This window comes from Wallemia mellicola (assembly GCF_000263375.1).
Source record: "Wallemia mellicola CBS 633.66 unplaced genomic scaffold WALSEscaffold_8, whole genome shotgun sequence".
NCBI lineage: Eukaryota > Fungi > Basidiomycota > Wallemiomycetes > Wallemiales > Wallemiaceae > Wallemia > Wallemia mellicola.
Genome location: NW_006531965.1, coordinates 347174 through 371739, shown reverse-complemented (window position 1 = coordinate 371739; position 24566 = coordinate 347174). Strand labels below are relative to the sequence as shown.

General features: G+C 40.6%; 12 protein-coding genes across 12 annotated transcripts; 4 read left to right on the top strand and 8 right to left on the bottom strand.

Annotated features, from left to right (window-relative positions):
* Positions 1 to 128: 128 nt before the first annotated feature.
* WALSEDRAFT_60304 (P-loop containing nucleoside triphosphate hydrolase protein) lies at positions 129 to 3344 on the bottom strand. The gene is made up of 3 exons (XM_006958155.1): positions 1206 to 3344; positions 880 to 1162; positions 129 to 832 (listed from the first exon to the last, which is right to left on the bottom strand). The coding sequence occupies exons 1-3, from the start codon at positions 3315 to 3317 to the stop codon at positions 225 to 227; spliced, it is 3003 nt and encodes a 1000-aa protein (XP_006958217.1). The 5' UTR covers positions 3318 to 3344; the 3' UTR covers positions 129 to 224.
* A 1140-nt stretch (positions 3345 to 4484) lies between these two features.
* WALSEDRAFT_54428 (hypothetical protein) lies at positions 4485 to 5465 on the top strand. Its single transcript, XM_006958154.1, has 2 exons — positions 4485 to 4556; positions 4600 to 5465. Exons 1-2 carry the CDS (start codon positions 4517 to 4519, stop codon positions 5439 to 5441), a joined length of 882 nt encoding a protein of 293 aa, XP_006958216.1. The 5' UTR covers positions 4485 to 4516; the 3' UTR covers positions 5442 to 5465.
* Positions 5466 to 5575: 110 nt separating this feature from the next.
* On the bottom strand, positions 5576 to 6798 carry WALSEDRAFT_18316 (GTP binding protein; the record flags this gene model as incomplete). Its single annotated transcript, XM_006957973.1, has 4 exons — positions 5576 to 6019; positions 6066 to 6423; positions 6471 to 6644; positions 6692 to 6798. 4 exons carry the CDS (start codon positions 6796 to 6798, stop codon positions 5576 to 5578), a joined length of 1083 nt encoding a protein of 360 aa, XP_006958035.1.
* A 133-nt stretch (positions 6799 to 6931) lies between these two features.
* WALSEDRAFT_60302 (histone-fold-containing protein) lies at positions 6932 to 7586 on the bottom strand. Its single transcript, XM_006958153.1, has 4 exons — positions 7426 to 7586; positions 7297 to 7375; positions 7116 to 7253; positions 6932 to 7071 (listed from the first exon to the last, which is right to left on the bottom strand). Exons 1-4 carry the CDS (start codon positions 7543 to 7545, stop codon positions 6950 to 6952), a joined length of 459 nt encoding a protein of 152 aa, XP_006958215.1. The 5' UTR covers positions 7546 to 7586; the 3' UTR covers positions 6932 to 6949.
* A 46-nt stretch (positions 7587 to 7632) lies between these two features.
* On the bottom strand, positions 7633 to 8626 carry WALSEDRAFT_60301 (transmembrane protein). Its single transcript, XM_006958152.1, has 4 exons — positions 8552 to 8626; positions 8417 to 8508; positions 7921 to 8369; positions 7633 to 7859 (listed from the first exon to the last, which is right to left on the bottom strand). Exons 2-4 carry the CDS (start codon positions 8503 to 8505, stop codon positions 7672 to 7674), a joined length of 726 nt encoding a protein of 241 aa, XP_006958214.1. The 5' UTR covers positions 8506 to 8508; positions 8552 to 8626; the 3' UTR covers positions 7633 to 7671.
* A 173-nt stretch (positions 8627 to 8799) lies between these two features.
* WALSEDRAFT_13297 (hypothetical protein) lies at positions 8800 to 10077 on the bottom strand (the record flags this gene model as incomplete). Its single annotated transcript, XM_006957956.1, has 3 exons — positions 8800 to 9167; positions 9218 to 9411; positions 9509 to 10077. Coding segments are annotated over 3 exons (1131 nt in total), but the record flags the coding sequence as incomplete, so codon positions are not given.
* A 1863-nt stretch (positions 10078 to 11940) lies between these two features.
* Positions 11941 to 13687, bottom strand: WALSEDRAFT_68820 (hypothetical protein). Its single transcript, XM_006958150.1, has 4 exons — positions 13654 to 13687; positions 13339 to 13604; positions 13236 to 13294; positions 11941 to 13188 (listed from the first exon to the last, which is right to left on the bottom strand). Exons 1-4 carry the CDS (start codon positions 13675 to 13677, stop codon positions 12419 to 12421), a joined length of 1119 nt encoding a protein of 372 aa, XP_006958212.1. The 5' UTR covers positions 13678 to 13687; the 3' UTR covers positions 11941 to 12418.
* On the top strand, positions 11946 to 12350 carry WALSEDRAFT_64151 (hypothetical protein; the record flags this gene model as incomplete). Its single annotated transcript, XM_006958151.1, has 2 exons — positions 11946 to 12159; positions 12202 to 12350. 2 exons carry the CDS (start codon positions 11946 to 11948, stop codon positions 12348 to 12350), a joined length of 363 nt encoding a protein of 120 aa, XP_006958213.1.
* A 43-nt stretch (positions 13688 to 13730) lies between the features above and the next one.
* Positions 13731 to 15954, top strand: WALSEDRAFT_38048 (galactose oxidase). The gene is made up of 7 exons (XM_006958149.1): positions 13731 to 13892; positions 13945 to 14382; positions 14430 to 14604; positions 14652 to 14793; positions 14838 to 14957; positions 15000 to 15275; positions 15326 to 15954. The coding sequence occupies exons 1-7, from the start codon at positions 13884 to 13886 to the stop codon at positions 15888 to 15890; spliced, it is 1725 nt and encodes a 574-aa protein (XP_006958211.1). The 5' UTR covers positions 13731 to 13883; the 3' UTR covers positions 15891 to 15954.
* Positions 15955 to 17271, bottom strand: WALSEDRAFT_17958 (hypothetical protein; the record flags this gene model as incomplete). Its single annotated transcript, XM_006957957.1, has 2 exons — positions 15955 to 16433; positions 16482 to 17271. 2 exons carry the CDS (start codon positions 17269 to 17271, stop codon positions 15955 to 15957), a joined length of 1269 nt encoding a protein of 422 aa, XP_006958019.1.
* A 192-nt stretch (positions 17272 to 17463) lies between these two features.
* Positions 17464 to 20371, bottom strand: WALSEDRAFT_28593 (hypothetical protein; the record flags this gene model as incomplete). The annotated part of the gene is made up of 4 exons (XM_006958148.1): positions 17464 to 19565; positions 19612 to 19740; positions 19784 to 19942; positions 19990 to 20371. 4 exons carry the CDS (start codon positions 20369 to 20371, stop codon positions 17464 to 17466), a joined length of 2772 nt encoding a protein of 923 aa, XP_006958210.1.
* An 824-nt stretch (positions 20372 to 21195) lies between these two features.
* On the top strand, positions 21196 to 23617 carry WALSEDRAFT_38039 (HD-domain/PDEase-like protein; the record flags this gene model as incomplete). Its single annotated transcript, XM_006958147.1, has 3 exons — positions 21196 to 22005; positions 22050 to 22755; positions 22803 to 23617. The coding sequence occupies 3 exons, from the start codon at positions 21196 to 21198 to the stop codon at positions 23426 to 23428; spliced, it is 2142 nt and encodes a 713-aa protein (XP_006958209.1). The 3' UTR covers positions 23429 to 23617.
* Between the last annotated feature and the right edge of the window lie 949 nt (positions 23618 to 24566).

Here is a 24566-nt window from a genome sequence, read left to right as displayed (position 1 = left end):
TCTATTCAATAATCTTCTTGAATATTTCCGCTCTGCATATTTAGCAAGCTGAATGAAACATTCTTCATACCTTCCATCGCTCAAACAGAACAAAACAGTATGTCGATTAATCGGATGTAGAATTAGCTTATCAATGGACATACATTCAGTAAGGCGAGAATCCACGCGTCTTTGACTAAAATTTTCTAATAATTCTAACACATCAATTACTTTACAAACATGGTTTATCTCCACCTAGATGATTCCATTCCTTTGTCATTTTTACTTCTGCTGTTCGTCAAATTTTGGCTGCTGTTACTTCTACTTGGGAACGCGCTATTTGTTCGAGATGATTGTAAGCTCGTGTTTTTACTAGCATGGATGCTTTGATTACTTCCATAAGCGCTGCTATTGCTACCAGTCTGACTTGCTGGTCTCTTTAGTATAGCTTTGACTTGATTATTTGGTGTCGTTGTACCACTGCTTGGGTTGCTAGCATACTTCTTATTCACAGCACCATTGCCTTTCTTCGTAACATTGATCTGCTTCCTTCCAAAAACCTTATCTTCATAGTCATTTGCATCTTTAGCCCACTGGTTGAGCAAAAAGACAACATTATTGGCCATCAAATCCAATTCAACTTGCTCCTTTGGCGACAACTTCTCTTCGTTTACCTGTTCAGCTTCCTCTTCAGATTGTAAAACGAGTAAATTGTCAAGTTTGTAAATCTCCTCATCATTGTACATCTCTGCTTGCTCGAGAGCACTACCGGCGTGTACACCTTCAAATACTCTCAACATACATGAGTGTAACATCATTTTGAGTTTGCGCAAAGATTCAAGTTCTTTCTTTTCTTTGATGGTACATTAGCAGAATCAATACCCCTGAGGTAACACTCACGTCCAAACAACACCACCCAATCATCAATGATAACTTGGTCGCCATCCTGTTTTATTTCAGCAGCACCAAAGAGAGCATACACCATGAGGTCCAACTTGGTGCACATTCTCAGCATAACTTGGGGTTCTCTTCCTGGTGGACCAGCCGAAAGATTTGAAACGTTCTTCGTTTTCTCTTGGAATGAAACAATATGCTTGTTGACATATTGTAACTGCTTGCTATAGCTAACCTCATCCTTTTCATTTCTTGGATGAAGAACCGAAGAACTATGAATGAAAACACTCTATGATATGTTAGAAAATCACCTTATAGGTGCTATCACACACCTTTTCAGCAGCTGTACGATGGTTACGGTCACCCGTCCTCAATGCGAAGTTTGGTGAGCAAGACATAGCGATAAGTGCAGCTAACATGGGTTTCGAATGCGCATTGACGTTAAGATAATCTGGAATAACTAATTCACCCTTTCTCAAGTTCTTTGCCTTATCTTGGCTCCCTACTTTGGCCTTGTTGAGTGCTGGATCAGAGGTAAGGAACTCAGTCAATTTGAGACTCTCCAGCGATTTATAGAGGTGTTCTTTAACTTGTCTAATCTGTAACAACGTTGCACGTGATAGGAAATTCTCATTGACGAAATCCCAGGCTTGGGAGTGCTTACCAGCACTATGGAGTCCCCACCAAGTTTCATATGCGTTGAGGATTGTAAATGGATCACTCTTGTATTCCCTTTGAGACCATTTTTGTTTCGCAGCGTTGGCCTCAGCGCGGAGATCAAGTGGAGCAACGAATGGGTCTCTATTTGTGAGTATAGCTGCTAAACTGAGTGCTGGATCTAAACACCTGAAGAATGTAGCATATAAGATCAACTTTCCAATTGGGGCCTCTATTGGTAATTGCAATAAAACCTTACCGAGGGATGTCAATTCCTTCTTCTTGTTGATAGCACCAATCAGGTAAAGCCTATCTAAAGCTAATTTAACCCTTTCAGGCGCAGGTGGCTCGATCGCCTGAGCCAAAACATCTTCGACTTCCAGACCAGGGAAATTTAGTGCTTTTACGCGCAATACAACTTCACTTAAATCCACTCTCTTCATTTCAACTGTTTGATGTGCAGCCAGTGATTCGTAGCGACGTTTAGATAAAACACCATAGTATTCACCTTCACGGTGTCTACCCGCTCTACCGGCACGTTGATTAAGGTTGGATTTACCTACCCATGCTGAAACCAGTTGACTCATATGCTTTTCAGCGTCATATCTTTTTTCTTTAACTCTAGCAGCATCAACGACGTATACGACATCAGGAATCGTAACCGAAGTCTCAGCAACATTTGTAGAAAGAATAATTCTCCTGATTCCTTCTTCGCAAGGTTCAAAAATCTTCTGTTGTTCTTGTACTGGTACGGATGAATGTAAAACATGAATTGAGTATTTACCACGATCGTTGAAGTCAACACCATAAAGCTTTTGTTCTTCGAGAATAGTCTGAACTGCTTTAATTTCATCCCATCCTGGCAAGAAAATAAGTATATGACCATCCTCATTCCTAGACAACCTTGCAACATGGGCTATAGTGAGTGCAACAAGTGGATAGGGTATTTCCAATTCATCACCACCCATTTCATCTTTGAATTCATTCTTCATATACTCCATTACGTTCTTCTCTTTAAATACCCATCCACCTTCTTTCTCTGGTAGAGTTTTCATTTCTTCCAGGTAATCATCCAAAAAGTACTTAGTCACTGGAAATGATCTACCTGGTATATCAGCTACTGGTGCAGGTACGTCATTATTAACTGAAGCGAAGTAATTTTGGAATAAATCTGAGTCGATTGTTGCAGACATTAAAATGACTTTCAGTGGTTTACCTCTTGCTTTTCTATCTGCTATTAAACGCTTGAGGACGACCAAAGTGAGATCAGTATCTACATCTCTCTCGTGTACTTCATCGACAACAACATGAGTGATATCGTCCAACATACCATATTTATCTTTTCCTTCAGTGCTATCTCCTGCGCTCTCTTCTAAAGCTGATTGCATGCGTCTCAAAAAGACACCAGTCGTACAAAATGTAATTGATCCATGAGGTTCTGGTTTCTTTGATTCGAACCTAACTTGATAACCAACTCTTTTGCCTAACTTCTCACCCCTTTCAGATGCAACTCTTTGTGCAACAGAAATGGCTGCGATACGTCTAGGCTGGGTGCAAAGAATGTTGCATTTTGCACCTCTACCATGTTGTATAGCATCGTCTAATATCAACTGTGGCATTTGTGTGGTCTTACCTGAACCAGTAGCAGCCATAAGGACTGTGATCATGTTGTCATTTATACTAGTTACAACTTCCTCCGCTTGTGTAAATATCGGAAGTGAGCCTCTTTGTTGACGTATCTTGTCAAATTGTTGATTTGTGTTGTAGAATTCTAAATCTTTAGACATTGACTTTGATTTGTTCTCTAAGTGCTTCTTTGCTGGCGGTCTGCGGGGCTTGAATTGCTTTGATGGGTTGTTTGCAGCATTTAATGGAGTAGATGAACGTGTGATCACATCCTCGTCTTCCTCATTGTATGGTCTCTTTGAGTATATCTTTGAGTCTTTCATGTTGCTAATGACACCGTTAAGGGTTTCTTGCACCCTATTCGAGGCGTGATAAGACATTGATACACCTTTGAAAGCATCCATGGCTGCTCTCTCTGCCTTTTTATTGGTCTCCTCTTTGATGCTATCCTGGAACAATTGCCACAGAGAGTTGTCACAGCTGTGTAGATACTTTGTTGCGTCAATGTAAGCTAATTGGTTTGCTTGCTTTTTATTTGGATAGTCTGCTCTACCCATTGTGAGACCATGAATTTTGAGGATAGAAGTCCAACCATCTGAGTGTTTCTTCTTACTCTTACCACTATTTACCATCCTCTGATGTGCATCAACTTTATGGCTAACATTGTATTTATTGCAATAGAATTCAACGAACTGTTTCGATATCTCAAAGTCAATAGCGGTCGTGTTATCTGATAAAAAGTGTGTAGAAGTCTTCTCTGTGGAGTTTTGCATTTCATTTGAAGTAAAATTACGTTCAGGGCTGTCTAACAAATCGAATGCCTTTAGTTGATATAAAGCGTCTAATGCAGCTACTTGTTCAGCCATTTTAGCGACTGGATTATCACCAAAACCTTCTATAACGCGATCTTGAGTTTGATCAACTCTAACGAATGATCTGTGGGTAATTTCATTAATAAATGTAGTCTATAGTAAGGTAACATACCTGTATAATAATTTGCCTTCTACTATACACGCTACATTCTGATAAGCAGGTGCAAAGCCATACTTTAACATAACGTAGTTTGCTATTGGAGACTTTGGGTTCTGCGTGAGATGAGATTTGAGATGCACATTTGGGTAGCTATCTTCTATATATTTTTTAGTGCGTCTAAGGCCATCGAAGTGTACGTAAGATTGTTGGTGCTCTTTCTGATATGGAGAAGATCTTCGCCATTGCTGAGATTTGTCTGCTGTATTCATATTTCTAGATAATTTAGGAGATTTATTAGTGAATGTAGATAAACTTTCTAATCTCCTCTTTGACATCCAACGAGAAGACAAAGCTTTAACAACTTCAACGAGGGTGTAATAAAAAAAATATGAATTATTTCACTATTTTAAGGAATATACAACATCCATGTAGGTATACTCTTTCTTATTCGCTTTTATAATAACTTCTCAGCTCGCACTTTCACTTCTTCGGCAGTAAATCTAGTCAGCAAGCGTAAACAACAGTCTAGACTGAAGAAGAAGACAAACATCGCTAGAAAGCAGGCTTTGATCGATGCAGAATCTAGCAACTTACCTTCAGCTGCTTTAGGATACGCACCAGGTCAAGAAGACGTATGGTCCAACTCAGAATTGTCAAAAATAATGCTCACTCCTCATCAAGTCTATAACAATATCGATAACGTATCTGGGAGAGCTTCTTTGGCTGAAATTACAGGCGTCCCAGATGATCCATCAGACGCTTTTCCAAACTTACAAATACCTAAACTATTAAGCAAACCAATGACGAAAGATGATTTATTGACAGTATACAAAACACTTCCGTCTTTGTCAGCTCAAAGGGGTCTCGGTGGATCAAGCTTACAATCAGATTTGGATATAGAGAAGATCATTCTGAATGAGAAGGAAAAGTTGGAAACTTTCAGTCGCTTAATTGATCTCAGAAATGCATCAGCAAAGGGTATAATGTTGGAGAACATCCGTAGATGCATATCCGTCTTTGGTGATGACCATATCAATGAGAAGGCCAAACATCCAACACACCAAGGTGACTCAGGAAAGATTGAAGTACAAGCTGCTATTTTGACCACTAGAATAAGAGCAATTGCTGATCACTTACATATAAACACCCGTGATATACAAAACAGACGCTCACTTTCACAATTAGTCCAACAACGAGCAAAATTACTCAAGTACCTCAAGAAACAATCATTAAACCGTTATGAGAGTGTTTTACCACGTCTTGGTCTCACATCTAAGGCTATTGAAATGGAAATCAAAGGAAAGCTAATCTGAGGAACACTCATGTATCATAAAAAACAAACAAACAAACCCCCTTGTAAAAACTATGGGTATAGAATATAATTCATTTCTTTAAATTGAGTAACAAAAATACTTATTAGGACACATACTAAAGAGAAACTAAAGCTCTAAGCGACACCGAGATGACGAAGGTTTTCCTCCTTTGCTGCTAATTCAGCTCTCTTCTCAGCAATTTCACGTTGGACACGTAATTCAATTTCTCTAAACTTTTCTTCTTCTCTACGTAATTGCTCTTCCTTGTAACGAACAGCTTCTGGGTCTTCACCATTTGAACCCATAGATGATGAGTTTCCAATTGGGTAATGTGATCCATCGCCAGTTGCAGTGCGTGAGAGCTTCTCAGTACGGTAGTTTTCATATAAGAAGTCATGAGTAATTTCTTTCAAATCAGTCAAATGTGAGCTAAGAAGAGCAGATCTCAGTCTTGAGAAATCTGAGTGAGCTGGGTCATCGACGTTTACGACACCCCATGGGTAACGACGAGCTCTAACGACTTCACCATCGATTGTCATCTCCTCCTCTGAACCAACGATCGCGAATGGAAGCATAGCCTGTGATGTGTTAAATAATGTCTCAGAAGGGAAAAGAAAAACTAACTCTCAATTCGGAGTTATCCATGACTGTTTCCTCATCATCCTCTTCGACATCGTATGGGAAAGAGTAAATTGGAATTTCGTAGTGTTCGATATCTTCCATGACGCGCTTTTTGAAAGTTTTCAACTCAGATGGAGTCAAAGAGTCAGCTTTACCAATGACAGGGATGACATTAACACGTGGGGATAATCTACGCATTAATTCAATATCCATTTCTCTCAATGAGTGACCAGTTGGTGGGATAAAGTAGAGTAAAGCGTGGACTCTGTTATCACGGAAGCGAGGGTTACGCTTGATACGTGACTCCTCAGCGAGAATGTCATCGTATTGACGTTCAAGGTAACCAACGATTTCTTGGAAGCTGTTTATCGTTAGTGAAACAAACCACGTGGCAGGAAGTATACGCACTTTGATTCGTTGTTGATGTTGTCACCAAAACCAGGAGTGTCTACGATAGTGAGTGCGATTCTAAAACCTTCCTCATCGAGTTCAACAGTGAGTGGCTTGATTTTGATACCCTCCTCGATGTGTGCTGTTTCTGGGCTGTCGTTTGCTTTGTGTTGGAGAACTTCAGATTCGCAGCTGGAGGGATGTTAGTAATGTCTAATAGCAAGCTATGAATGACTCACAGCGTGTTTACGAAAGTAGTACGTCCTGTACCAGATGCACCGACAACCATAACGGTGAATTGGAGACCCTTCTTGACGCTTTTGCGTCCTCTTCTTGCTGATGCCATCACTGTGAGAGTGTGAGCTGTGTACACGTATATTTACTCTCCACATACTCTTTTAGTACTGGAATGGGAACGAAGCCTCGCTCGAGCCTGTTGAAGGCGAGTTGATTTTATATTTTTTGTCTTTGGTATGAATAAATATAAATAAAAAAATTTAATCGTCTAGTACACTCTCGTCGAATTCATCTGGATTGTTGGTCTCTGCTGCGTTGTCTTCCTTCTCTATCTGCTGCTGTGTCTTGTTTGCTGCTTTAGTTTCTTGTATGGTTTTGTAAGCTAGTAGTTTGTTAAATATATTAAATAGCCTCTAATATACCCACCCTTCAACTCCTCGTTTAGTATTTCCTCGAGTTCACCCTTTTGTGTACCAATGTCTAGTTCTTTCACGGCAGCGAGAATGTGAGCTGCGTTTACTGTTTTATTACTCTTATCATGTGCCTTCTCTTGAGCAGCTGATGCTATTTTTTGTAAGCTAAACTCTCTTTCATAGGCCAAACAAACCCAAATAGTTGATAAATACCGAACTGCTCTTTTGTAGAGCGAGTAGTGTATCTTTCTGGAATTTTATACCATCTGGTACCTATATTACACGTGAATATACCGCAAGATTCAAATAAACACCACACTAACGCCTTCTTTCGCCAACTTTGTAACTGTGGACTTTGGCAGCTCAAAGTTGTCTATACCGTTAGACTCCTGGTCTTTAGATTTTCTAAGGTTTCTCTTTGGTTGGGCTGCTGCTGCCTGCATTGCCTGTGGCTGAGCTGGCTCTACAGCGATATTGATAGGTGATGACATTTCTGATTATAGAGATAAACTAAGGGGGGGAAATATAATAGTTTATTACGCATTCATCACATATAGTCAAAAATTAAGTTATACATTGTACTTCTTTAATACTCTAATCTCTACATCATTAGTTATGAATTTCGGATCTGATAATTCCAAATTATCAATCTCAGCTTTGAATACTTTGTTCATGTCTTGGTTTTGCATTGGATTTGACTGGTTGAGTGCACCTGAAAGTGCTGCAAGTGATTGCATATCCCTCACGCTATCAGTTTCTACGGAATGCATTAGATATTCCATATAACATAGGCGATGTTCGCCTATAAAGATACTCACTATTGCCGTCACCGAGGAGTAGCTTAAATACACTATTCAAACCGAACAAATTGAGGAAATACCAGCTTATACTACTAACATAACTAGCTGGCATGTCTGGTGTCATAATACCCCTTTGTAGCATCGCTTTAAATCCTCTAGTCAATGGGAATGGTAATTTAATCAAAACGAATCCACTAAAGAAGCTGTTTATCCATCCCATGATAACAGTCTGGGGAATGAACATAACCATCTGCTTTTTCATGCCATCCATCATGTTATCCATCTGATCTGGGTCGCTTAATGGATTTGGTGGTAGCTGTGGTTGATCACCCTCCTTCGGTGGTGCAACTTTGAGGTATTTACCATCCTTAAACGATTCTATTAGGTATTGTTTGCGCTTAACGAAAGCTGTATTAGTGAGCACTTTGCCATTTTGTCGGAGAATTGCTGAACGCATGAGTGAGCGTCTAGAATGTTGTTAGATTGTAAAAAGAGTCTATATATGACAACTAACTGCTCCCTAATACTCTTTATATCTTGTTTCTTTGGTGCACCGCCTAATAACTGTACTACATAATGCCTAAGCAAACCAACTAGTATCATGACCTACACCATAAATCAGCTATTCTATACGAAAGGTATAACACACCAATGTAATAGGGAATAACACCCAATCCCTTATCTGATCGTCTATATACAACGCAGGCGTGTCAAGCGAATACCTCATAGCAATTGAACAAGAAACAATGAAAAGTAATTTTAAGAAAAATGCATGCATTAACTTTTATCTTGAGGTACTCTCAAATCTGGACTGCTCAATGAAGTTGGTATAGGAGATTGCCAGGGTTCTTGTCCCCCTTGTTTGCCTTCTTGTTCGTTTCCCCGTTGTCCTTCCTGTGCACCTGTCTCTTTCAACAAGAATTCAACAAACAGTTGTCCAAACGATGCGTTGTCTTCTATATTCGTCATCGCAGGTCTTGTCCTTGAAGTACTCCGTCTAAAGTATGAAGAAGGCGAGTCAGGTGATGAAGGTATTGGGTATCTTGAGCTCTTAGGCGCGATTCCAGCTTGCTCACGTTCATATTGATTCCAACTCAAAATTGATGCGAGTAGGTTTAACATTTCAAATCTCTTTCCATCCGATCTAGGTGTTGTCACGAATTGCAAGAGAATATTAGACATCAGTTGACGATCGACTGAATCTGAAGTATTGTATTCTTTAAGGCGTTTCAATGCTTCCGTGAGATGTTCATTCAGAATCACAGCTATGTCATTTTAGTGAATGTTACTTAAAAATGAAAGCACTAATACACACCTTCATGCCTTACTTTCCCTATCAAAAGAGTTTTTTCTTTACACTCCTGCTCCAGTTCTGGCGTCCGTTCAGCATCTTGTCTAAATAACTCTAGATTTGCCTGTGTGGTGTTAAATAGACAATAAAACTCTCTAAGAACGAACCTTTGCATCTGCAACCTCCTTCCGTTGTTCCTCATTTTTCTCCTTGAGTTCCTTTAGTTGAAGCTCGTAGTGTTGTTTCAGCTCGTCAAACTCTTGTTGATTGGCTTAAATTGTATGTTAGAAAGCAGCCATTGAAAACACAATCTACGTACTCAATTGAGACTCGCTTAGTAGACTCTCCACATTTCTCAATGCCTTTTCGCTTTCTTGGAGACTACCATTCACACCCTTATACTCGTTCTTTATTGTTTCTAGTTCCTCGAGAAGGTCTTTATTACTCTCTAATGCACTCTCGCACCTGAGATGTTCCTCATCCGCTTGCGACTGCCATTCCTCTCTCTCCATCTTAACTTTATCGAGTATTTTCTCTAAATCCCTCAATCTGGATTGCATCTGAGATGATTCATCAGTGCTAGCTTTTTCTGAGCTGCTTATTCTAGCTCTGAGAGTGCTCAGATCGTTCGAGAGCTGAGCATTTCTGTCTTCCTGATCTTGTAAGGAACTCTCGAGTTCAGCAACTTTGGCCGTTTGCTTGTCATTAGTCTCTGTGAGTGCATTTATTTGTACCTCTCTTCTATCCAACTCTTCAGCATCTTCCTTTAACTTCTCCCCGAGTGTATCCCGCATACTTGATAATTTACCTAGGAGGTTTCTATATTGACCTTCTAACTTTAACTTATCAGCCTTAACTTGCTTTAATTCTGATAGTATCTTATCATCACCAGGTTCTCTAATTGCTTCAGTACTACCTCTCTCTGATTGCGCTGGCTCGGAGGATGTTGGTGCAGTTTCTACGTGAGAGTTATTTTCTTCATCTACACTTATACGAGCAGGAGCGTCCGATTGACTTTCCTCAGACGCCATCTTTTTTTCCTCTTACTACGTGGTGGTAAACAGTTGAGTGAATAGATATCAGATAGGGTGGATTAAGTGGATGTGATAATGAAACTGTAAGATGTATTGATCTATATAGCCAAGTTTATTATATGAACAAACTGCGTGTTACTGCATCGATTAACCAATTAGATCAATCGATCGATCGAGTGGTGTACTTAAACTTTGAAGACGCGTTACTCAATTGTACAGACCTGCACTTATTGTGGCTTTATACATAATGATTGTACCACAGTGTGACAAGACGTCAAACGCGACAAACATCAACACTCTCATAAATACCATGTATAGTTGTTGTAAATCACTAATTATTGATATTTGAACAATTTGCAGCAACATTTGAACAATACATCGATTATAAACTATAGACTCTGTTAAATCCCAAGACTGCAAATTTGACCTTTATCAGGTCTTTGGCAAATTATATCATCCGAGTGCGTCTTGAACGGCAAATTTAGTTATTCAAATTACAGAAAACTGTAATTCCATAATATTAATGCATCTTACAAAAAGAAAGCGCGATATTTCTTTGTTGATATTGCCAAATACGAGACAAATGCTAAGCATATCTTCCATTTTATCCTAATAACATTTGCCAAAAGGCTTATCTCTTTTCCTCGTTTTTTTGTATTCCTAAAACTATTTTCATGCTGCACTTTCGATATTATCGAGAGTATTGTTGATACAGTTAGTATTATCAAGCAAATCGCCAGCCAAGTTAACATTTGTTATATTTAGGCTTGAATGAAAAAAATTGTAATTATCCCTGTTATTGATTAGGTTGTCCCTACTTACCTTGATACCTACATGAGTTACCAAAAGCATTTCAAATCAATTCCACCGGGCATGTAACATTATATGTAAGCATGAGCTCCTTGGCGGTATCATCGAAGCAGACTGTTTAAGCCTGGCAGTGAGAAGCCATTTTTAATAAACTCTACAAGAATTCCGAATTTTGATAGTATGCTACGAACTCTCGTAGCAAGTTATACTAGATCCATCCTTGAAATTTCAGGCAAGAGCATGTGTGTCTTACCATAATCGCGCAAGTATAGACTCCTGATCGATATTTTTAAGATTAATAAACCCCCCCCAAAGCAATCTTTCTGAGTGAAACATCAGTTGTTTGTTCAATGCATGATAACAAAACCGCTGCATTCTTTTTGAGATGTGAATTCCTATCTAGTAGCTTAATTGTTTATATGAGTGCTTTGAGCGTTTTGAGCAGCAATCATCATCAGTGCTACTTTATTTTTTGGCCTCACCCAGGATGACTACTAAATCCAGTAAATAGTAGATTCCACATCGTCGAAGCGGTTACAGGATAGTGTTGGTTATGCTGCTGTCCAAATAAACACTAATAGTAATTTATTTGGTGATTTTTGAGGGGAAATCTTCTTTGTCTGTTTTGGATATCATCGAAAGATAAAGATATAAGAAGATAAGAGCTATTTCAGCATATGCTACCACAGCTGTATAGTATAAAGCTGTCCTTCTACTTACGTCTATTTCTAAGAATGGCTTGCTACCTTCCATTTCCCGTCAGACTTATCAGCCTGTTAAAGTGTAACATAAAATACTAGACTTTTGGTGATAATTTAATAGTTCGCATATCTGAAGATGTTCAACTTTAAAGTGTTACTACCTTCCACATCAAATCATCGCTTATCAGCTGACGCCCATCATCTCAAATGCGTTTCACGCTGCTTTTCGCACTTCTTTTTGCTTTGCTAGTGCTAGTTTCTGCACAGGATAATGACGACGATAATAACAATACCAGCGATGAACCTTCCAGCACGTCCGCCAATTCTTCGTCAGAAACAAACAGCAACAGCAGCTCAAGCAGCAGCACTGAATCTTCCAAACCGACACAGTCAGTATCTGAAGAAGCATCCTCTGCAGCTGGTAGGTTAGTCGCTGTCATAGAAACGTATTGACAGGTTACAGAACGCCCAGCTCCTTCCCCAGGTTCAGGAAGCAAGAACGCAGGACCAGACGATAATTATATAGCAGCATCTACAGCTACATCTATGAACATCGCTGGCGGTTTCGTGATTCTCTCGGGTATAACATCAGCTGGAGTTTTACTTTTATAACGATATTTATTACAATTAAAGGACAATGACAACTTTGTGGACAATATATTTATTTTATTATAGCAAATTCAGCCCTTTGATGGCAATGGAAGTGGTTTGGCATCTCCCTTTTCATTCTTATCTTCAGATTCTTCCTTTGACGTTACATTCTTTGGTTCTTCAGATGGCTGTACGCTTGCTTGGCTTAATGGGCTAGGTTTGAGTTTATTACTGTTGCCATTATTTCCTTGAATTTGCCTAGCTAGTGCTTTTCTCCGCGGAGAAAGGTTCATTTGCTGACAGAATCTACATTCCCATTGTAGATCGATATATTGCTCCCTAGGAACTAAACCATTGTGCTTTGCGCATTTCTCGCATATCAACGCATACCTCTGACTTATATCACCACTAGTAGAACTAGGATCGTCGCCGAGGATCACATCTGCAAGTCTGTCATACCATTTCCTTTCTCTAACAGGTGATGCAATTTGTTGCGGTATAATCTGCTGTGATGCTTTTCCTGGTGTAGTTGGTAGAGTGCCATCTGATTGTGGTATCTGCGGTTGCAATTTGTTTATTTGCATCTGTTGCATATTAGCTGGTGATGGGGTGCCAGGGGAGGGTGTTTGTGGTAGTTCTTTTGATGCCTTGCTTGGTGTGTTTGATGGAAGGGGAGTTGATAAGTGTTTTGCTTTCATAGGCGTGCTCGTCGGCGTCGAAGGTGTGACATCGTGGATGGTAATGCCCACAGTTGTTCCATACCTCTCTAAAAGACTTCTGGCCTCATTATATGGCGCCTTCACTTTTACTTCTTCGAGTGTCTTGACAAGTGAGGTATGCAAATCCCTCAGACGCGTTTCTTGGACAATGTCAGTAAATATGACATAAAAGCAGTTTATAACATACCTTCTTGTGAACCTATGCGTGTGTACCAACTCTTTGCGATGCGTCTGGCAAACAGTGTCCTGATATACTTCAGCTGAGTAGTGTATAAAGAGTGTCTACGCACATGAATGGACCGACTACCACTCCAGACCAGGCTAATAACTTATATAATCCACTGCCAACGCCATTCTCATCGACGGATATGAACCAATCGACTAAACCAAGATACCAGAAACCGAGGTATAGTGCCCATATAACTATCAAGGTGGTGGTAATCCATAAGCTAGCTCTACGCTCTCGCACTCTTATATCGGCCAGCTTGGCTTGATGTTCAATCACGTCGCTAGAGAGACCATTGAGTGTTGATTCAAAGTCAGTATTTTTATTCCTCTGTAATTTGAGTATCAGATTTGTACTATAGAGGAATATAAACTCTCACCCGCCTGAAGATTGAACTCAACATATCCTAGCTTTTGAAAGCGAACTATCAAGATTGAAATGGGAAAAAAGGATAAGAAAATTTCTGATAGCAAAGCTGCATCTAAAGTGGCAAAGAAGGAGAAAGCTGCAAAGTCAGCTGAAAAGCAGAGAGATAAGAAAGCGAAGAAGACGACAACAGATGGTGATGAAGAAGATTTAGAGGCTATTTTAGAGAAATATCAGAAGGAAATGCAGGAGGTTCGTCTATTCCGTGTCTTTATATCCCGTTAGCTGACGTATAATACTAAAGAACTTAAGCGTTACCGAGGAAATACTCGAAGAACCACCTAGTAGGAGAGCAAACGGTACTTTAACAGCCGATCCATCAGGTACTCATTTATGGCTTATCGGTGGTGATTACTACGACGGTCATCGTTTACATACATACCACAATGTCTATCGATTTGATCCAAACAAAGGCGATAAAGGTGAATGGAGGGAATATAAGAGTAAAAATGCACCTGCACCTCGTTCAGCTCATCAGACTGTCGCAACTGCACAAGGGGGTGGTAAATTATGGTTATTCGGTGGTGAATTCGCAGGTCATTCTACCTTCTACCATTTCAGTGATTTTTGGTCTTTTGACATTCAATCAAAGGAATGGGAGAGAATTGATACAAAAGTTAGACCTTCCGCACGTTCTGGACATCGTATGACTGTCTTTAAGAACTTTATCATTTTATACGGAGTGAGTAGACGTAAGTTTGTTATATAAGTCTAATCAAAGCATACCAGGGATTCCACGATACAGGTGTTAGAACCACTTATTTAGATGATCTCTGGATATTCTCTTTAGATGACTTTAAATGGAGAAAAATAGAATTTTCACCACTAGAACGCAAACCTTCTGCAAGATCAGGATTTTCATTCCTTCCATGTCCCGAACAAAATGAAGTTGTTGTTTTTGGAGGTAGGTTTCCTGGTTTTGTGATATAATGAAAATCTAATTATGTCTAGGTTTCTGTAAAACATACGAGAAAGGCAAAAGGCCAGTAGCTAAATCCTTGGATGACTGTTATGCTCTCAAGATAACGACTGACGAGAAGAATAATACGATTTTCAAGTGGGATCGTCGCAAAAAAGTCGGTTATGTACCGAGGTGGGGTTTCTCGACCAATGCCAATATTTTCTAACACACAGCAGCTTGCGTTCTGGTGCAACTATGGCATACTGGCAATCAAAGAATATGGGTGTTCTCTTTGCCGGTGTCTCAGACATTGACGACTCAGAGGAGTCCTTGCAATCTGTATTTCATAATGATCTGTAGGTTCTAAGCTACTTTATGAAATAACTAACCCGTTATAGCTTCGGATACAACCTTCTAGGTGGTGGTAAATGGCAATCACTTAACCTTCGCAAACCGAAGAAAGCAGGCACTAAGAAGAAAGCAGCAAAGAAGAGGGCAGCAAAAGCAGCAGCCACAGCGGAAAGTGACAGTGATAAAGGTGGTGAAAGTGGTAGCGAAGATGAACAACAACCACAGCAACCAGAAGAAGAGGTTATTATTGATGACCCTCAAAAGACTGTCCCTATGCCACGGTACAACGCCATGCTAGCGATACTGCGTAATACTCTGTTTGTGTGAGTAATATTAACATACTTTAGTCGTAAAACTCATTCGTTAATCACAGTTTCGGTGGAATCTTTGAACAAGGCACACAAGAGTTCACCCTTGATGATATGCACTCTCTTGCTCTTGATAAATTGGAAAGATTTAAGTGTATACAAGAATGCAATGTCGTAGGTATTGAGGATGAGCAAGATGATGATGACGAAGACGATGATGATGATGGAGAGGAAGACTATGAAGATGAGGAAGGTACACTCGAGAAGGGTACAGATAAGCAAGAGAATCTAGCTGAGACACAAGTAGAGCCGAATGAACAACCTGAAGAAGCTACGCAAGAAAACCCATCTGATCCGAATCAAGATGAGGGCTTACCACAACCTGGAGAAACACTCCGTCAATTCTTCGAACGTACAAAGGATAGATGGGTGGAAGTAGCATTACAAAAGATGCCAGAAGCTCAAGCAAAAGAATTGCGTGGTGTTGCTTTCAATCTCGCGGAAGAAAAGTACGAAGAACATAAACCAATTTTACGTGAAATCGAAGCAATGATTAGAGAGAGTGGAGCTGAACCAATAGCAGCTAAATCTCAACAGCAACCAGGTTCAACAAGCAGGAACCGTCGTTGAAAATAAAACACAAATGCATAACTTATAGATTAATTAATCATGTATAACTAAATTTGGATAAAGCTTATAGATTTGAGTTATTAAATGGGTCGCTCTTGGCATATGTCATTAATGGTAAAGACATTCTTGATATCTTTCTCCTTTGGTTATCGATAACTTCACGTTCCAACCAACCATCTTCAGGTATCTTCTTTTTATATTGTCCATGCAAATGGATTGCAAATATTGAGGACAATCTCTCTCTAAATTGTGACCAGTGGAGATCACTGTAGCTTGGGTCTTTCTCGAAAGGATCTGATATTCTATTATCCAACCTACAGCTTCTACCATCTGTGAAACAATATGGTAAGATTTCGAAAGGTTTTATAGGTGGATCGTTATTCAATAATCTACGATGAGTTTTATGATATAATAATGCGCCCCAATCTGTAGAACCTTGACGAGGTTCTTCATCATTTTGCATTATGTGCATCATTTCACAAAGATATGGTGAGTGTTTCTTGAAATGCATCATTGCACCATTTAGAGGTGAATATGGTTTGTCTAGAAGCGAGGTTTAGTAATATGATTTAATGATAAACGTACACTAACCATAGCAATCCCACTGTGTGACAAACTCATGTTCAAGTAATGGTTGAAGATCTCTTGTCATGATACTATCCATATCAACCCAAACACCACCATAGTTCCATAAAAGAAGAATCCTAACAACGTCACCATCTAACCATGCTCTTTGGTCATTCAAGTTGAGTCTATTGCTATCTTCCAATGGTGTACCTTTCGATAGATCCTTCAAATCAACGGTATCAACGGTGAAATGATGGGGGAAATCATGAAGATATTGATCAAGGAACTCTCCATTAAACCTTCTCAAATCTCCATTACTCCAGAGTTTAACATCAACGAAATCTAAATCCTGTGTTGCGAATATAGAATCAAGGAGAATTTTCTCCCTATATCCAAGAGCAGCAATGTCTGATCTCCAATATAAGTGAATTGTAGAGCGTACCTTCCCTTGTCCAGGTTGCATTTGCACTAAACGAGAGTGACCATAGCAATCAAAGCCATGCTTATACGCTAAACCGGATTGTAGTTGATTGTACTTGGGTGAAGTCAACTGACGCTCATCGTAAGCTTTGCTGATATTGTTAAAGCATCCTCCAAGTGGTTTTGTAGTTTTTATTTCTGTTTTTATCCATCCACGTCTGTATTTCGCTAATTCGATGTGGAGTTCAAAAGTCCAGAAGAAAAGTATCAAGCTGAAAGCTAAGAGTGCTAGCAACAATTTTGTAGCTAATCTAACACCCTTCCTATTCCTCCACTTGAACTTGCCATCCCTTGAAGACTTGAAGTCACGACTAGAGGCGTACTTTTTATGCATATTCCCCCTATGAGTTGGTAATATATTGCTCATCCTTCTAGTAGTAATCATGGTATATTATTCGCTGATCACTCCCTAGACCAGCTAAGTTCCTTATCAAAAGACTCAGATTAGCCGCAGTGAGTGAAACGCACAAATAAAAGACAAAAAATTAAATTAAATTAAATTATACTTTTGTTATAAAACAACACTTTAGAAACCTGGCACTTGGAATTTCCATCTACCTGGTTCACTTTCATAACTTATGAACGTCGTTCCAGGAACCTTCTTCAATCTATTCAAATGTGTCGATAACCTTGGATGGTTTTCCTCTTTGATGAACTCGCCAGTTGATTTATCTTTTGGCCAGCAACCGTCTAACTCAATCTCTGCTGATACGTTCAATCCTTGTCCTGGTGCTGGTTTGATCGGTGCGTTATTTGGATTATCTTCACCTTCTTCAACACTTTCTGGATATACATATACAACTTTATGTTCGAATGAGATTAAGTTTCCTTCAATAACCTCACTTAATCCATCCAAAGACGTTAAATCGACTGGTTCAAGGAAACGAATCTCACCAAAGCCTTTTCTACCAACTTTTAATCCTTCAACTGATTTGAGTTCTCTATAACTATACTTGTTGAGCTCGTCTAAACTTGGTATACAGTAGTATTCTCCGTCCTCGACTTGTGGTGTTGCTTCAACGCTAGCAACAGATGAGGCGAGTGTATGAGTAGATGGTGCTGGGCTTGCAGATGGGGTAGTTGATCTAACGAATTGTGAATTAGTTGATGTCTTCAATGGTGTGTTTTCATGTTGTGAAATCGTTGTACTATCACCCAGGCTATCTTGTGCTGCTTTTTCAAGGTGTGGGTTAAAGCTAACTTTTGCGCCGGCTTTAGATGGTGTAACGCCCGGTGATTGAATACCACCACTTGGTGAATCTGGTATAGGTTTACGGTCAATGACTAATTTCTTAACTGACGAGCGTGGCATGAATGCATTTGGCGACATGGCATTTTCACTTGGTAATCCACCCAATACACCTCCATTTGTTGAGGCTGCTGGTGATCCAGCTCTAGACAAACTGAGTGACCTTTGTGATGATCTTAAACCTCCATTTATACTCATACTTGGTGAAGATGGCGGCATGACTGATGCAGAGAAGTTTCCACTTGATGGTGAAAGTGGTGTACCTGGTGATGCTGCGAAACCTCTTAATCTGTTGAGTGGTCTAGCAGGTGAGCGAACACTTGCTGAAGCACTAAACACTGGTTTCTTTTTAGTTGAAGCAGCAGCAGCAGCAGCTCCACCGACTGCAACTGCATGTGGACCAATTGGTGGGTTTGGACCAAGATCAAACAGCGGATTGACACCATAAGGTGATTGATCAACAGATGCGCTCAAATTTGGTTGTGACTGCTGCAATGGATTTGATTGAGTAGACTGTCCAAAGAGACTACCGCCACCGAAACCAGTATTTGTTTGTGCTGGTTGCGTAGTTGATTGTCCAAATCCACCACCTGTGCCTGTACTGCCGAAAAGACCACCAGCAGGCTTAGGAGCAGTGGAAGCACCACCACCGAAAAGACCACCACCTCCGCTTGAGGTGTTAGTATTGGTACCGCCTCCAAAGAGACTTCCTCCTGTTCCTGCGGTGTTGGTGTTGTTAGTTGATGAACCCAATCCACCGCCAAATAATCCACCACCACCAGTTGCTCCAGTAGCTGTATTTGAGCCGAAGCCACCTAATCCACCAGTTGCTGGTTTGTTTTGTGCACCACCTAAGCCACCACCAAAGCTGAAACCACTGGATTGTTGTTGAGGTTGTTGTTGTTGTTGCTGTTGGTTGTTCTGTCCAAAGCTGAAGCCACTACCGCCTGAGCCAAATCCGCCAGTAGCTGGCGGTTGTTGCTGGTTTTGTTGGCCACCGAAGAGACCACCACCGGTCGTGCCAGCTGTACCCGTCGCACCAGTGCTTGATTGGTTTTGCCCGAATCCACCACCGAATCCAGTACCAGTGCCAGTACCAGTACCAGTGCCGGTTGTGTTCGTAGATCCAAAGCCACCACCGAAGCCTGATGTTGCTGGCTTGTTTTGCTGGCCGAAACCGCCACCACCAAATCCACTACCGAATCCAGTACCACTTTGTTGTTGGTTATTAGTTTGGCCGAATAAACCACCACCTGCAGCTGGTTGACTTGGTTGAGTCTGACCGAATAGACCGCCTCCAGCTGGCTGTGAGGGTTGTTGTGGCTGGCCAAATCCACCGGTAGAACCTGAGCCAAATCCACCTGAAGATTGGCCAAATGCTAAAAGAAGGTTAGTTGAGTTAAGGTTTACTATTTTAATACCCACGAGTGGTTGAAGGTGCTGCCCCGAATGCCGGCTTTTGTGCGGTCTGGCCGAATAAGCCGCCGCCTGTGCTTGGTTGAGCTGCTGGTGCGCCGAATCCACCTGTAGTAGTAGAAGTGTTAGATGGTTGACCTTGAGTTTGTGAGAAAAGCTAGAAACATCATAACAAACATACCGAAAGAGAAGCCTGTGCCACCAGTTGTGCCTGTGTTGCTGCCAAAACCGCCACCAGTGCTTGATTGACCAAACGGTGTGGATGCCGGAGGGTTACTCTGGCCAAAAGCAGAGCCACCACTAGTTCCACCACCAAATGGAGTACTAGTTGATGTAGATCCTTGAATTTTGTTAGAATGAAACAGATCGTTTCAGATATAAACCTACCAAAAAGAGAAGGTTTTGGTGGTTGCTGACCGAATGCACCTCCGGTAGCCGCACCACCACCAAATGGAGTGGACTGGGTATTCGATTGTCCAAATAATCCACCACCAGCTGCCGGTTGGCTTTGAGTTTGTCCGAATAGACCACCACCGGTTGATGAACCACCGAAGGCAGTGTTTTGTTGAGGTTGTGAAGCGCCAAATAAGCCACCCCCAGTGCCTTGGTTTGAACCGAATCCAGTGCCAGCTGATTGACCGAATGCGCTTGTGCCACCTGCAGGGTTTGAAGCGCCGAATGCACTACCAAAACCACCAGAAGTGGAGGCGCCAAAACCAGCAGTTGAAGGAGCCTGTGAGGAATTCTTTGTACCTCTGCTGTAATCCATAGTGCGTAACTCTTCGAATGAAAATGGCATAAATTTAGATTCTGTTGTAATTGAGTGGAATTTTACTCTATCTGTAATACGATCTGGGCCTTTAGGATCTTCTACACGCTGGTTAACCTCGAATGGATCTGTACCCTTGACTGTTGGTCTAATGAGATGTGAAGTGTCGTAAGTAGAAGGACTGACCGTCGTTAGAGGGGCCAGACAAGGAGCTGCCGAATGCACTTGAAGCTGGCTGACCGAAAGTAGAAGTAGACGCTGGGGCTGGGGCGCCAAAGGGAGAAGGATTTGCGGCGGGTGCGCTACCAAAAGAGAAGCCAGTAGATTGTTGAGGCGGTCTACTAGCGCCGAACAAACCAGTTGAAGGGGTATTAGCTGGCTGGCCAAACGCGCCTGTAGATGAACCGAAGCCGGTTGACGATGCACCTGAAGGACGGGGTGAGAGAGAGATAAACGGGCGAGCGACGTACCGAACGGAGGGTTCTGCGCTGGCTGGCCGAACGTAGACGGAGGTTGCTGCTGCTGTTGCTGTGGCTGCTGTCCAAAGCCAGCCGAACCGAATGCAGGGGTTGTGCTGCCAAAAGTAGAGCCAGAAGAGCCGAAGCCAGTACCGCCAGCACCAAAGGAGAAGCCAGACCTGTTTATTATGAGATATATTCTATTACTAGACGGGTGCTAACATTGAGATGGACGTAGATTGGAGAGAAAGAAAAGAAATATAAATAGGAGATAGAGACCAGAGTGTAAAAAATAGAATTATAAATTTATTTAAATTTTTTAATAGATCTCTATTGTGAGAATCTATCGTTATAGTCATTACGACGATGAATGAGTTGGATAAATATGAATTCCCTAACAAATCAAGCAATCACCATCTAGACAATTCTCCGCCAAGTCCAGGTACTTCCCCTAGGCAGTCCACCCAGCAAATTCCTCTGCGCTCCGCCATCTCGTCCTCTGACAGGGCTTTTCTCAGAGCGACAGGCCAGCAGCCATCGACGAGCACTACAAAGGTCATTCCTGCCTGCTTCAACAACCTCAACATCTACGACTACACGGACTCCCGCAGGAAATCTGTGGACGTCGGCGGTCTGGCCAGATCTAACAAAAACTCAAAGGATGGTCTAAGCGAGCTCATTGGCGATCTATTCAAAAAGTCTACGCACCTCAACGAAGAGGACGAGTTTCATTTTGATCCTTCGGTCGAAATTCCTAACAAATCTTTCTTGGTTGATAAACTGTCCACTTGGTCGTTCCAGCCGCTTAGTTTAACTAACGACGACTTATTCAATTGCGCTATAATTATTGTTGAGAGCGCTCTCACCTTGCCCTCGTTATCACAACTCAACTTGTCCCAGTTCATTCCTTTCTTGGTAGCCGTTCGTAAATCGTACAGCGCTCCAAATGCTTATCACAACTACACTCACGCAATTGATGTTCTACAAGCAACTTACTCGTTCCTCGTTTTGCTTCAAGTCGCTCCACCTATCAGCAACCTGAACAGTCATGAACCATGGCAAAGGTCTCAGACCGGTTTAGCTTCAACTTTACTCTCAGATTGGGATGTTCTTTCTCTATTAATTTCGGCTATCGGTCATGATGTCGGTCATCCTGGTTTAAACAATACTTTTATGGTCAGTTATACCTCTATTTAACAACTCTCTCTAATACCCCATAGAATAACGCCCAAACACCGTTGTCAGAGATTTATCAATCAAAGTCAGTTTTAGAGAATATGCATTGTTTCCTCCTCGTTCAATTACTCAGGAAACACAACCTCGGTTTTCTTATTGGCGCTTCTTCCGTCTCTTCATTATCTCCATTTGACGTTATAGATATTACTGACGATCACTACGATAGTGTCGAAACTAACCAATTAAAAAGAGCGTCCGCGAAAGCTGAATCAGAGGTAACTGCGATGGCTACAGCAACCCCAAATTCTCCAACAACTCCAACAACTTCTGCAGCTCCAAAGGAGAATAAAACTACACACGATGCTAGAAAATTCCGTAACTTAATGTCAAAAACCGTTTTAGCAACTGACATGAGTCTCCACTTTGACTTTATGAAAATGTTGACAGACATGCGCGAACGTAGATTAAATGGGAAAGAATGCGATGAAGATTTAGACAGGACTTTATTATTACAAGCTTTGATAAAGTGCGCTGATATTAGCAACCCTGCCCGCCCTTATCACGTCTGTGAGCACTGGTCTAAAGCTTTACTCGAAGAGTGGGCAAAACAAGCTGCCTTGGAAACTCAACTTAGTTTGCCTGTCACTGTATTCAGTAGTGCTGATCCAGTTTCACAAGCTAAGTCTCAAGTCAGCTTTATTGATATGTTTGTCCAACCATTATTTCAAACTTTATCAGATTTCTTACCGGGTGGGTTGACTTCTAAGTTTAAGCTACTTTATTAACAATTTTCTCAGGTATGAAAGGTGTTTTAGAACATTGTAAAAAGAATAAGGAAAGATGGTTATCGAAGACAGAGAAATCTGAGTCACAGAAAACTTCACCTCCACAAGCTACACAATCTTCACCATTAGTTATGTCTAGAAATGTTTCAATAAGCAGCCAAGGTGGTACGATAAGTGGTATTAACTCTCATAGATCATCCTTGTCAGGTGCAGCCCCCCATCACATGTTCTCGGCATCATGTTGCGCCGGTTCAACACCGTTAATGAGCCCGTCAGCTGAGATCAATTTGCAATTCAGTCGTAGATCATCAACAGCGAAGCCAATAGCAATTCCAAGCCGTAGATCATCTTCAATTTCAACTGATGATTCTGGAATAATGCGTCAAACAGAGGCCAAACAGTTTATTAATGATGTTAGTAAACCATCTTCAACAGCGCCGGCATCAAACGCTAGCGTAACAGCATTTGATCCTAGGTTTAGACAGTTGTTCCCACTTTCACTCCCTCAAGCTTTGTCAGTTAATGCTAACGATGGCGATGAGCTTGGTGGTCAATTAAGGTCAGTTTCACCTGGCCATAGACAGAGTCGTTATAGAGTTAGCTGGCCTGCATCACCTTACTCATGTGGTTTCAATTAAAGGAATCCTTTTTGGCATTATTTAACATCATTTTTGGCATATTTATTAACTTATAACACCAGCATCATCAGGCAACATCATCTTTGCATCATTCATACACGAATCTCTCATTATTTTTATTCTTATAGACACATGCAAATAGACGCAAGATCACAATTTATATAGAAATCCCAGAACATCAAAGAGCAACTATTAAGCGCATAATCGTAGTTTTATTTTTCGTTAATTTAAAGTGTTCATCTAAATTTTGTTTATAGACGTTTTATTTAAACAACTGGTATATGTGTGGGGTATTATTGTTGTGTGTATGTAATATTTAATCTTGTTTCGCTGGTTCTATATCGATGGTATGTTCTTCGTATCTATCTTCTTTTGGCTTATCTTGGCTATCTTCCATATCATATTCATCATCGCTAAGAGTTTCTTCATTGTCGTAGTCACTTTTATTAAATACCCGTATTAATCGCCTTATTAGTGTAACTGATAGGGTAATAACTAGAAACGCGAGTAGATTATCTCCTAAACAAACTTCTTCCCCATTTATTAAAACCATTAGTCTTGAATTAATAGGGCATTGTAATCCACTGTAATCCCCCCAAAACGCTATCTTACGGTAGTCCATAAATGAGGTAAAACTGGGCGAGTACCTGAGGACACGAAATTAGCAAAACGTCCGCATATAAAAAACCGTAAACAAAACAAAATAATTATTTAAAATATTTTATAACTTATATCATTAATGAAATACTTTAAATGAGTAGATGTCTGTATCATAAGTGATATCCACGATGTCTTACCATAAATAGCTCACATTATTTAATATGGTATATACTATTAATAGAATAGAAAATTATATTACGAGATATCTTCATCATAAAACCATTCTTTATGTCATTTATTATCTTATCGACTAGTGTGATCTTGACGAGAATTAGAGGTCTCATTGACAAACAATTGTATGTCATATTAAAATCACATCAGATATCTACTTAACATATTATGCAATGAGCCATATTATCAGCAAAAGCCATTATACTACACACACACCTTGATAGCAATTATGAGACTGTATATTGATATGTGAAGAACCATAAAATTAGCAACCACTACATATAAAAAAGCAATGCTAGTGTAACCT